Raw genomic sequence first — 12,053 nt, 5'->3', positions numbered from 1 at the left:
TGGGTTTGTACTTAGGTGGGGATGAAGTAAGCCAAGCAAGTGCAGAATTGGTCAAACTTACATGCATAGCTGCAAGACGGGTTAATAGCTATTGCATGTTAAGGATGGACAATTGCATGTTAAGGATGGACATTGGCTCCAGAGCTTGCTCAAGAGTTAGTTTAAATTTTACATTTGTGACATATCAGTTGTTTTTCATGACATGTTTTCCCTTCCAGTTTTTGCCCCATGGCCATGCTTTGCTACTGACTTGAGCTAATACATTACTTTTGAAGCATTGAAACATTAATGAAATTAAGGAAGAGTGTACTATACTAAAATATTATCTATAATCTATCATAATTACAGTTATAAACTACCTTGTTAACTGCCATGATTGGTCTCAAATTTGAAGGTGAGTGAACTAAGTTTAAAAAAAAAACTCTTTTAGTGCATTTTCTCATTTATGGAAAAAAATATAGCTCAGTACTCACAGCAGTCAGTGACAGAGCGCATTTTCTCGTCAACAAAAACTTGAGGTCACTGACAGATGGACGGGCAGACAGACAGACGGACATGGCGAGCACAATAGTGCATTTTTTCCATAAATGAGAAAATGTGCTAAAAAGAGCAATTGTGCTAGTCATGTCCAACCATCCGTGATGTCCGTCCAAAACATGAAGTGATGGACGGATGAGAAAATGTGCTCTCTGTCACTCATTGCAGTGAGTACTGATCCATTTTTTGTTGCAAATCATTGCCAATCTTCCATATGAAGCAGATATGTTCAGAAACATCATGGTTAGAATGATCATTTCATGGATAAATTGGTTTTGGAAAATTGTGGGGAAAAAATGCAATTTTGCCAAATTTTTAAAACCAATATTAGTCAAGGCTCTTGGGAATTGGTAAATTGTCAAAGCACTGGCAATTTTGGCTGTTTGTGTGGAGAAACATAATAACCTTCTAGAATTTTTATTATTTTTCACAAAATTTGTCATAGATTGGCCATAAATGCAATATATAGTAATTGGATATAATGACAAATTTTTACCTGCAGTTTTTACAAAAATTTCAACATTCAATATTGGCTGGCCTCAAAAGTATTTTAACTTACTGAATAACTGAAAAAAAGGCATTGAATAACAATTATGCCAGTAATTTTTTGTAAAAATTATATTGATTCTAACCATTCCTAAGCTGAAAATTTTTGAATTGGCCTAATAGCAACATTTACTTTGAACATTATATATTGTTAAGGTTTGCATCATTATAGAAAAATTGTTTGTTGGTTGAGGTAACTAGCCATCACATTTATAACAGTTGACATTGAGTAATTAATGTTTACTTAATGATCATTCTCATTGCATTCATGAAATATAAATTACTGTCAGTTTTGTTCTTCCTGTCCAAGTAGAGGTGAGAGATGAGCTTCGCAAGTGGCGTGAGGACAACAGCCGACAGAGTGAGGAGGTTGTTGACAGATGGACTTACTGTCTACAACATAACAAAAATAAACTTGGTGATGAGAGTGAGTATCTGACCCCATTAACTTATTTACTTGAATTATGCTAGGATCCCTTGCCAAATATTGAAAAACAATGAGGTTTGTTAAGGTTAAAAGCTATTGGTGAAGTTTCATTGGAATGGCTAACTTGCTGGCAATGTAACTATTGCAGTAAACATAGTGATTATGCTGCTGACAGAATTTTACCTACTATTTCCCTTGACTTTTGAATTGAATGTCATTTTGTGCACACAGCATTTTTAAAGATTCAGTTGTGTCATTTTGCTACATTCATACCTATTCTTGAGCATGACATAGAAACAACTTGATTTTTTGTTCTTACAGTAGCATATTTATTTATTCCTGTCTGTGCTGTACAATTTTTCTCCAAAAATGCTCATAGGTAGCAATACTTGTGATTAAAAAACGACATCAATGAGCAGGATGGATGGTAGAAGAGCAAGTGTTTGTGGCAGCATTGGACTGCAACCGCATGGATATAGCAGACCAATGTCTGCACTCTCTGGCAAAAAAGTTTCCTAACTCACTGAGAGTTGCAAAGCTGAAAGGAATGCGGCTTGAAGCTTTGGAGAAGTACTTATATAAGTGTTAATATCTCATGAAGCTATAACTCTTTACATCTCATCTAGCTTTAAGTGGTAACATCTCATGAAGCTACTACTTTCACTAGTTCCTTTGCTTTAAAACAACCATTGTTTTGGGCATATTATTGCTTACAATTTGTCCAAATTATAGAAAAGTTTCCGTTTGGGAAATGCTGGCAAATGGTATATTCTGTTTTTGATGACAATATTGGATTAAAAAATGGTATATTCTGTTTTTGTAGACAATATTGGATAAAAAATATTGTTAGAAAGTGAAGTTAGCATCCTTATTTCATACAAGTTCTTGTTGAGATGAGCATTTGTTTCAGGATGCATTTGTAATTTATTGTTTTGTTGCTATGTAATTTTTGCATATCGCTTTAAGCGCTAATAAATTCATTTAAGTATTTCATCATGCCTCTAAAATTGGATTAATAAAATTTTCAAAGGTTGAGTTTTTATAAGTAGCTTGGCAAAAATTTGTGCCAAGCATGTGTGTGTAGTAAGCTTGAATTCAGCTACAAGCTTACCTGTTTTTAACTGTGAATAGTTATAAAAAGAAATGTTCAATTCACAGCAATGGCAACAAAGCCTTTCAATTAAATAAATGTTGAATATGGTAGTAATAGAACTACCTATACAATGATAATTATTTTCTTAATTTGCCTAATTTAGGATATTAAGAGTCAGTCATACAGAATTGCTTCATCAAATATATTAATGGACTTTCCTAGATATGCATACTACTCAAGTAACTCAAACACACACATAGAATTGATTAATTTTTCCTTTCTTCCTACAAATCTCAAGATTTGATGATGCCCTCCAAATATATGAGCGTATCGTGCGTGAGGATGAAACCAACTCTACAGCTCGGAAGCGCCGTATTGCTGTTCTCAGAGGACAGCGCCGTTATGTTGATGCCATCAAGGAGCTCAATGAATATCTTCAATTGTTAGTGGAGACATCCAAATTGTTCAATTTAGATATAAATTTCTATCGTTCAACTTTTATTACTCCAATTAATTTGTGCAGGAATTTGCTATTAGTACGAAAGGTTCAAGCACAGCTTGCACAATGACCTTGAAATATCAATGGAGAAAATCTGAATCAAAATTGCTGGTCCACAGTTTGAAATCACCAGATTATTTTCATAGTTATTTATACCGCATCTTTCACATTTGAATTTTTTGCCTCTTCCTCTTTATTGAGGATTCATGTTGTTTCTTATGCTGTGCTTGCTATCAGGGTAGACTAAACTGTCATTTAATTTACCTGTATTTATTTCTGCTATTGTATTGGTATATAATTCATTATATCCTTCTCCTGCACTTGATTGTATTTAGGAATAATATTATTCTTGCAATTACAGGTTCATGTCGGATTGGGAAGCATGGCAGGAGCTTCTGGACTTGTATCTGAAGGAGGGTGATTATGCCAAAGCTGCCTTTTGCATGGAGGAGCTTCTCATGTCCAACCCTCACAATGCTATTTACTACACGCGCTACGCTGAAGTCAAATACACACAGGTTTGCTACGTTTCAATTTCTATTTTGGCCATTAAAAATATCTGAGATTGAGACAATTATTGTTGTTCAAAGCAAATAGCTCGCCCAGGGTAAAACGTCTGTTGTACAAGTATAAGTTTGAAGTGACGATAATAGTCGACATTTTGTGACACCAAATATGCAGAAAAAAATGCTGCTGCTTCCAGGAAATTATTCCATCTCTGGATAATTCAAGATCTAAAATTTATGTCAATTCTTCTTAAGTATTGTGACATACATGGAAGTTACAAATTAATACTTGAGACTATATTTTCACTTGTAGGTGTGTTACTCCAGATCGTTCACTCAAGATTTCATGTATGTATATATATTTGTCCTTGTGGGAGCATCAGTCATATGTTGTTTTTTATTACAGTGCAGTTAATTTATGAGATGGGGCAGACAGATATGCTGGTGTCAAATTTTATAATTGAGATATTTTGCAGGTCTGTTATAGTTATTTCTACTATACTTGCAGGGAGGTTTGGAGAACATGGAGATTGCTAAAACCTACTTCGGTCAAGCCGTCAAACTCAACCCTAAAAACATACGAGCTCTCTTTGGGCTGCAGTTGGTAAGTTTTCAAAGTTCATTCATAATTGAGGAGGCTTTGCGAAACATCTAAATTTTTTTCTACTTGGAAAGCTAACTTAGCTAAGGTAAATAATCTAAACTGAGTGGTAAAAAACATGCCTCCTTAGAAACTCAATTATTCCTTTCTAACCAATGATAGATAGGATACTGTTTTAAACTGTAATAAAACCCTATGCTGATTAGTTTGAGCATTTATTATTGCAAGCTTGAAAGATACCGATTATCAATCTAATGTTTTTAATGTACGCAATGAAATGAGAAACTTGTTTCTGTGCAGAGCTGCGAGCAGATAGCATCATCACCCAAAACAACGGTTCAGAAGAAGAAAGAAGCCATCAGAGTTGCTGAGTATGCTTCGCAGCTTATCAAGCAGAGGTCAGTAAAGTTATCCTCAGCACGATATTCCTTGAACCAAAATCATTCTGGAGCCTCAGTTAGCGAGTAAAATCAAATTAATTCCAACACGTAGATTTTAAGGGAAGATAAGATCAGAGTTCCAGATAAATCAAGGTTATCTTCTGCTTGGACATATTTATACGACCTGTGATCATCATCCTAGACACAGATTATTACCCAAAAGAATCTCGAAAAATATTCTTTTATACTATTTAATTTCAAGTCTAGGGAAAAGGGACTGTGGTAAATGAATTACATATAGTAACAAACACATTTTAGGACACCTTATATTATAGAAGCGTTTGCATGATTGTTAGAAAGAAACAGGTTCGACGAGGGCGGCATGGCAATTCTTGCGACCTCATTTTGCACTACCCGTACATTGCTTCCTGTACTGGGGGTCAATAACTCGTGTGTAACTTTACAATTCTTATGAAGAATGTGGGGGTAAAGCATCACTATTATCTAATTTAGACACATATCATACATGCATGAAACAGGGTGCTATGGTTTACATTTTAATTTATGTAACAAGGTAACGTTTTGGTGGCCAACCCACAGGTACGCTGCCCTGAGCTCCCCTGCATCCACACACGGTGATCAAAATTTAGTGGAAAGTTTATCAGCGCTGACGGTGGGAGGAGAGAAAACGTCGCGGCCCTGAGTGCCGAGATGCACTACGTTTGTCTGCAATCTCCATAGGCAATCTTAGCGTTAATTGTTTGGGTGCGACCGCGTGTAACATATTCCTTGCTATTTGAGAAGTCAAGTATCTTATACTTTAATTATCTCGGCTAATTGTCACTCGGAATAAATTGAATAATTTTTAATGATGTTCAACTGTATGTAACTTTTTATAGGGAATAACTGGTTATAATAATTTCCATTAACTAATAGGTAGGAATTTTACCCTGGCAAGATATAGTCTTCTAGTCAGAAGCGTTACGGTCACTTGGAAGCTTTGAATTCCATTGTGCAGGAGACAAATATTAATCAATGAAAATGGGTATAATATTAACGAAGAGTCCTAGACAAGATTCAATTGAACACCTCAATTGGTCTCCACGAATCAGGTGGGAAATCTACAAGGCTTCAAGTATTTCGTTTGAGATTATATGATTGAATATCATCATTTTGTGTCTTTTGAATGGGGTTTATTAATTGCAATGATGTGTATGTTTTATTATTATTCACCTACTGTTGACATTCAAAATGAGTATGAACGGGTACGGTAGTTTCTTTATCATTTCGGAGTCGAGCCATTTCAGTTTTTTCAGGTGTTAAAACAACATTTGTACTATAAAATAACGCGTGAAACTCTACACTTGCACGTTGAATTAGAGTTTGTCTCAGAGTCCAATGACGAAGGTTGATGCCAAACACAAGGTTATGTTAAGACGACCTATATTACCATCAGAGTTTGGATTACTTCTGACGAGGATCGAACCCATACTGGACAGTTTAGCTACTATTGTGCTCGTAAGGTTCTGTTGATGAAAGTTCAAACTAGCGTTGCTAATGCACTCTCCAACACGACACACCATTCAAGAGTTCCTACGGACTCGGCGCTTTTAGTAAGGTGTTTTGAGATGGATTTCAAAAGCATAATGTTGGATTAATATGAATAAAGCTGAATTTAAAATTTCCTCCAAGGCCTAGGGACAGGAAAAGTGCACATATTTCATCAATAATCTTCTGGCGCACGTATTTTGGCTGCTTTTCAGCACTGAAATGATTCTATTGCAGAATTGTATCAAAATCACGTCTTAGGTTCTATACAGGTCCATACATACCTCAATTTTATTTCGCGTCGCGAGTGAATTGCCGAACAAGATATACGTAAATACAATATATATCACTGTCTCTACAAGTGACCGCCCAGGGCGCCCATCACTCCGATCGATGGATCGAGACTAGCTCTTCACCGACCGCATTTTTCGTTCAAATGTTCGAGACGAGCTCTTCACCGACCGTATTTTTCGTTCAACTGTTCGACTTCGCCGACCGTATTTTTCGAACGATGGCTCGAGACGAGCTCTTCACCGACCGTATTTTTCAAGTGCACTTCTCACGTCGTAAACGAAGGGCGCGTCATCTGGCCTCAAATTGCGAGCCTCCCAAGAAGCAAACCGCGCCTTCTGCTCTACGTTCAAACTCGTCTCCCAGTCGCCAATTTTACCTGTTCAATAAGGCAAGCTTCAGTAGTACTTTTTCTAGTAAAATGAAGCGTTTGAAAACCACAAAGAAAAATTTTGAAAAACTAAATGGTGTCTTGCATTGGGAAGTAAAATTTGGTATCAAAATTTGACCCCCAAATAAAGCTATGTAAAAGTTAAAGGCTCCTTGACTCAAGGCTCCATTATGATAAAATGGTCAAACGTTTATTAATTTTATACGCAAACAGAGTATGAAACATCTGGAAAAAGCATTCAAATAATAAATGAGTAATCAGTTTAACGAATTGACAGAAAGCTAATTTCGTAAGATGCTCACCTTTCCTGAGAAAGTTTCCTCGATCTTTATGAGCAAACCCAATGTCTTTCCAGTGCTCGTAGTTGACACTCTTATTGTTGCTCATGGCCGAGAAACTGGTGTGGTCGACGACGAACTGAACGTCCTCCTCAGACACCGCCACCTGCCTCGATATTTCATAATAAATTGAAACATATTCCGGGCAGAACTCTCAGAATGTAGGCATTAACCAACTTGATATCTGTACACTAACCTTTTGTTGGCTCTGGTGTAAATAACCCCAGTCGAAATATTCCAAATTAATATGTGATTTTTTATTAAAAACGCATTTTCATTAAAATATTGCCAACTGCTTAATTGACGGTATTGGAGAATAAATTTGAGTATTATTTTGAAAATGAATTTAGTTGATCATCAATAAGTTCATTCGTGAAGTTTGAGTCGCCATGCTATCATGACATTTTCAACATTCATCCTTAAATTTTTACAAGCGATTTATATATCTGCAAGTATAGCTACATCAATTTTGGCATGCATTTGTCAATTCGTGTCTGAAGGAGTAAAGAACTTTGGCCGTGCTATCAAAACTACATGTAATGGTCGATTTCTCATCTGTGATTGGTGAGTTTAGCTCGAAAGCCGTCAGAGATTGGCTGACAGAGTTACGAACTGGTAATTATTTTTGATAGTATGGCCCCAGGTTTCTAGAATTTTCAGCTGAAGTCTTACATTGAGATGCTTTGCGATGGCTCGCACCACGCCCTTGGGGTCAGCAGTCAGCTGCTCGTATGAGACACACAAGAGGGAGTCGTGCGAGGCTGCTGCTGCTGCTGCGCGGTACTCACGCACGTGGCTTAGGAAGGGGCTGTATGGAACTGAAGTGAACTCAAACTTTAGTGTGGAACAAAAAATGTGAAAGCATGAAGAAAAAAAAATTGAGAAAAGGACGACAATTTGTGATAATAGTAAGTAAACTAAGGGAGAATATACAATATTATTACCGACGCTAGTTCAATAACCCAATTAATTAATATTAAATAATAAACTAATTAAATTAATATAAATTTAGCCCGTAAGAAGTACCGAGGAAAAATAAATGGCAATAGAAATTTGTTACGTAAACACAGAGAAGAACTGACCTTTTTCATCGAGGAAATCGTCAATGAAATCATCAAGGGTGCCGATAAAACCTGCGCTGGTGAGAAGCCGTGCAAAATGATAGTACGAGACCACCGTGTCCCGAGGGTTGCGCGTGACGTACACCACCTGCCGGTATAAGTGAATCATGTACACAATATTTGGAGGTGTACACCACCTGCCGGCAGGGTTCTAGGACTACATGTTCAGGTTACGAACACCAAATATGGTGAGTAATACAAATGAATTGTGTTCGGTATTCTGTTTTCTTGCACCAGCTGTGGTGACAGATGTATTACCTTAGCCCCAGCAGTGGTGACAGATGTATTACCTTAGCCCCAGCTGTGGTGACAGATGCATCACTTTAGCCCCAGCTGTGGTGACAGATGTATCACCTTAGCCCCAGCTGTTGCGACAGATGTATCACCTTAGCCCCCAGCTGTTGTGACAGATGTATCACCTTAGCACCAGCTGTGGTGACAGATGTATCACCTTAGCCCCAGCTGTGGCGACAGATGCATCACCTTAGCCCCAGCTGTGGTGACAGATGTATCACCTTAGCCCCAGCTGTTGTGACAGATGGAGGCAGCAGGTGGTAAGGCAGGTGAGTCTTGATGCAGCGCGGCCCCGGCGTGGCAGCGACGGTCTTAAGGCCAGGGTATGGGTACTCCAGGTACGGGAACCTCGTCTCCAGCGTCGCGTCGTCGTCTGGGGTACAGTCGAAAATAATTAGGAGTTCTCAACTCCGTCAGCCAATCACTGACGGACTAAACCCACTAATCACAAACGAGAAATCGGCCGCTACGTGTGGACAAGGCCCCTGCTACGGCCCCTGGTGGACAAGCTAATATTTGGGACCAACTGAATTCATTAATGAGAAAGGATATGCATTTGAAGGTCAAGCGAGTCTCGTAAGTCTTGTGCACTCGGTTTAAGACAAACGAGTGTGTTCGTAGACGAAAGCCGGACATGTTGTTTCAATGATGAAGCTAATCTTCGGGTTTACAATGAATTTACAGAGATTTCAGCTATATTGTTTTTAAAGATCCCAAAATTATACAGTAATATTATCCACCAAAACGATGCTTGTGTAGTCAATCCATTCGCCCGGCTAGCAAAAATATATTAAAACAAAAAAGAAATAGAAAATCACTTAACATCAAATTACGAACATAAAGAATCATCGTCTATCATGAGTAAAATCGCAGCCACGTAACGCCATATTAAACGAAGTCGACAGTTTTAATTTATTCTATAATAAAAATAAGTAATATAAATGATAATATCTGATAACTATAAAATATAATAATAAATAATAATAATATAAATTCTTATTTCGTTAATATCGAATAGTGAATAATTCGATATCTGCTTCTTACTACCACTAACTAACCTGTGGAGGAGCGACAATCGTGAGTGAGCATATAGACGATCTCTTGCACCCATGTCGTTCCTGAAGAAAACGTATACTTGAGAATGATACGGTAGTGGCCTGGAAATTATTATTATTAACCATACTACAGGGTTGTTGTGATCTTTAATTTCATTTATAAATACGAATGAAGGAAGTTACCTGTTTTGGGGAAGCTTGCAACTATAACATCGGTTTCCCTCGCTTGAAAATTTGGCAGTTCTTGCAGAACGCCCGATAAAACAATTTGTTCCGGAAACACGTAGCCGCCATATCTGAAAAATCATCACATTTCATGCATGCCATTTGTGAATATATTCACGCATGACTGTCATGGAATCGTAAAAAGTGAGTGGGAGGGAAATTAGCTAACAAAATTGAACTTTGGAAAGGCAAAATTCGGATTGTCCCGCACTTGAGATATCCGAATCTATTTCACAAATCTTTCAAATTGTCCCAAAATTGAAACATTGAAATGTCAGTAATAAAATTTAGTGTTTAAATTTTCAGAATACTTTTTTTTATCGTTCATAACAGAAGAGTTACCTCATGGTTGAACTAGTATAGTTCAACCATGAGTTACCTAACTTGCTCATTTCTTTCCCTGGAGTCGTGAGAAGCGGGGTTTAGTTTCCATTACATATATGCTTGTAAGATCACACAAAGAACTGTATGATAATGTTAATATTCTTGTGAACGTAGCTGAATTGTTTTCAGCTTACCACCACCAATAAGCATAGAGTGAGACTGAGCCAACAACAGAATATTGAAGTTACAACCAGCTCAGTAGGCCACGTGATCCTACTGTAACTCTGTACAGCGCTACACTAAGAAAAATTAATGGTCTTATTGTCTACATAATAATACACTTTCTTACAACACGAGGACACAGTAAACGTAGCACGGATACGCTCTTCGCCGGGGCAAACTGGGTCGGGAAGATACGCACAAGGGGCAAAAAAGTGAATCGCTGCTTGAACAAAAGTCTCGCTTATACCTCCGAGTGCTAGCAAACGCCTCCCTTTAAACTGTTAACGTCAATGACGGACGTATACCTGTAAAAGACGATGTTGGGCTCGTAGTGCCCTGGGACAAGGGGCACCCTGACGCAGCCCTCCAGCAGCCGCTGCCGGCGGTCATGTTTACGTCGTCGGAGCCACAGGCAGCCAAGCAGCGTAGCAACACACAACCCCACGCCCGAGGCTCTCTTGTACCGCAGTAAAGACCGCACCGACTGGTCCATGTGCTCAGATCTGAACATGTGCCCAGGTTGTTAGAAATAGGGCTACAACGGATTATTTACATGAATAATTTCGAAGTATTTTTGTACAAAATGGGCTTATAATTTGATTTGTTGGTCGAGCATTGAAAACTTGCTTTCTCCACAATAAATACAAAATGATATCAACGAGCTTCTAACAATAAAAATAACCGTTGATTACAAAAAATTTTGCGTACGTTCCAGTTTGTATGACACAAGACACTGATGTTTTGACCGCGACGCAGATTTGTAAAGCGTCGAGGTCACAAAATGATGACTCATTCGTTCATCCGAAATAAAAAAAATTGCAATAAATTCCCATTGACTTCTCTGATGGTGTGAAGAGGAAATTCTTGTTTACCTTGCACTGAAGGGGCGACAAGCAGGGTACCTGCTCGAGGTAGCGGCGAGCTTACGGACCTGCCAGACGCTGCGTCCGTAGCGCGACCAATACATCTTCAGGTGGCAGTTGAACTATTTATTTTAGTTACCATCAATTCAATCGTTAGATGTACTCAGGTTCACTATTCTCAACAAGATTTCTTTACAATCATGCCTTAGCCTCATGAGGAACTTCCTAATTCTCCACATAGGTGAAGGGAAATGCAGAAAACAATTATTCCTGGCAATCGCAGACAGCTGCCCCAGAAGTGAACTATATCAACAACTCTACCGTTCTTTTTTTAGGCGAATTTTTTATTTAGCCATGAATGAAAACTGGAGCAGTTGTTTCATCACATTCAAGTCTTATGTTATGTGAAGTATTATGTGAAGACTCAAGTCATCACATTCAAGTCTGATTTTGATTAAATTATGTATATCACGCCAGTCAGAAGTCAGATCTTCCCAGAAATAACCGACATCGAATTAAGTAACCGCGATGTATGATTCTTCAATGAATACTGAACAAATAAATTAGATTCCTAAACTACATCTCGCACGACGATGGCTCAAGGCACCGGGGGGAGCCAAACCCCTGACGTGGGCCTGGCGTTCACGTCTCCTTGCGGTAATTGTGATCCATTTCTTGCTATTGTTTTGTGCTTAATCAACAATATAATCGTATCACTCAAGAAATAACATTTACAGCATTTAACAGCAAGTAATTTCGACTCATTTAGTTCAACGTACAGTCAAGACAACA

The 12,053-nt window shown here is 38.1% G+C and overlaps 2 protein-coding genes across 4 annotated transcripts; one reads left to right on the top strand and one right to left on the bottom strand.

The window, feature by feature from the left end:
* The first annotated feature begins 218 nt into the window (after positions 1-218).
* On the top strand, positions 219-5,855 carry LOC108668970 (ER membrane protein complex subunit 2). The gene is made up of 8 exons (XM_018156249.2): positions 219-394; positions 1,397-1,510; positions 1,930-2,080; positions 2,902-3,045; positions 3,464-3,620; positions 4,117-4,212; positions 4,510-4,607; positions 5,190-5,855. Exons 1-8 carry the CDS (start codon positions 373-375, stop codon positions 5,290-5,292), a joined length of 885 nt encoding a protein of 294 aa, XP_018011738.1. The 5' UTR covers positions 219-372; the 3' UTR covers positions 5,293-5,855.
* A 160-nt stretch (positions 5,856-6,015) lies between these two features.
* On the bottom strand, positions 6,016-11,487 carry LOC108668969 (sulfotransferase 1A1). 3 transcript variants are annotated; one of them, XM_047880414.1, is made up of 10 exons: positions 11,271-11,487; positions 10,704-10,901; positions 9,811-9,923; positions 9,631-9,690; positions 8,794-8,945; positions 8,240-8,366; positions 7,830-7,975; positions 7,122-7,263; positions 6,658-6,807; positions 6,016-6,623 (listed from the first exon to the last, which is right to left on the bottom strand). In XM_047880414.1, exons 1-9 carry the CDS (start codon positions 11,363-11,365, stop codon positions 6,668-6,670), a joined length of 1,173 nt encoding a protein of 390 aa, XP_047736370.1. In that variant the 5' UTR covers positions 11,366-11,487; the 3' UTR covers positions 6,016-6,623; positions 6,658-6,667. The 3 variants fall into 3 exon arrangements, with proteins under 3 accessions (XP_047736370.1, XP_018011735.1, XP_018011736.1); XM_018156246.2 differs by having other exon boundaries at positions 6,016-6,807; XM_018156247.2 differs by lacking the exons at positions 6,016-6,623; positions 6,658-6,807 and having other exon boundaries at positions 7,182-7,267.
* Positions 11,488-12,053: the final 566 nt, after the last annotated feature.

Source organism: Hyalella azteca, unplaced genomic scaffold (genome assembly GCF_000764305.2).
Source record: "Hyalella azteca isolate HAZT.00-mixed unplaced genomic scaffold, Hazt_2.0.2 contig5386, whole genome shotgun sequence".
In the NCBI taxonomy this organism is placed as follows: domain Eukaryota; kingdom Metazoa; phylum Arthropoda; class Malacostraca; order Amphipoda; family Hyalellidae; genus Hyalella; species Hyalella azteca.
This window is presented reverse-complemented; position numbering and strand designations above follow the sequence as displayed.

Excerpts from the sequence above, each read along its gene's own strand:
- LOC108668970 (XM_018156249.2), top strand. The coding sequence starts at position 373 with ATGATTGGTCTCAAATTTGAAG. Across the intron at positions 395-1,396 it reads GATTGGTCTCAAATTTGAAG|AGGTGAGAGATGAGCTTCGC; the intron begins GTGAGTGAACTA and ends CTGTCCAAGTAG. Across the intron at positions 4,213-4,509 it reads CTCTCTTTGGGCTGCAGTTG|AGCTGCGAGCAGATAGCATC; the intron begins GTAAGTTTTCAA and ends GTTTCTGTGCAG.
- LOC108668969 (XM_018156246.2), bottom strand. The coding sequence starts at position 11,365 with ATGTATTGGTCGCGCTACGGACGCAGCGTCTGGCAGGTCCGTAAGCTC. Across the intron at positions 8,367-8,793 it reads TCACAACAGCTGGGGCTAAG|GTGGTGTACGTCACGCGCAA; the intron begins GTGATACATCTG and ends TTATACCGGCAG. Across the intron at positions 7,976-8,239 it reads CGATTTCCTCGATGAAAAAG|TTCCATACAGCCCCTTCCTA; the intron begins GTCAGTTCTTCT and ends AGTTCACTTCAG.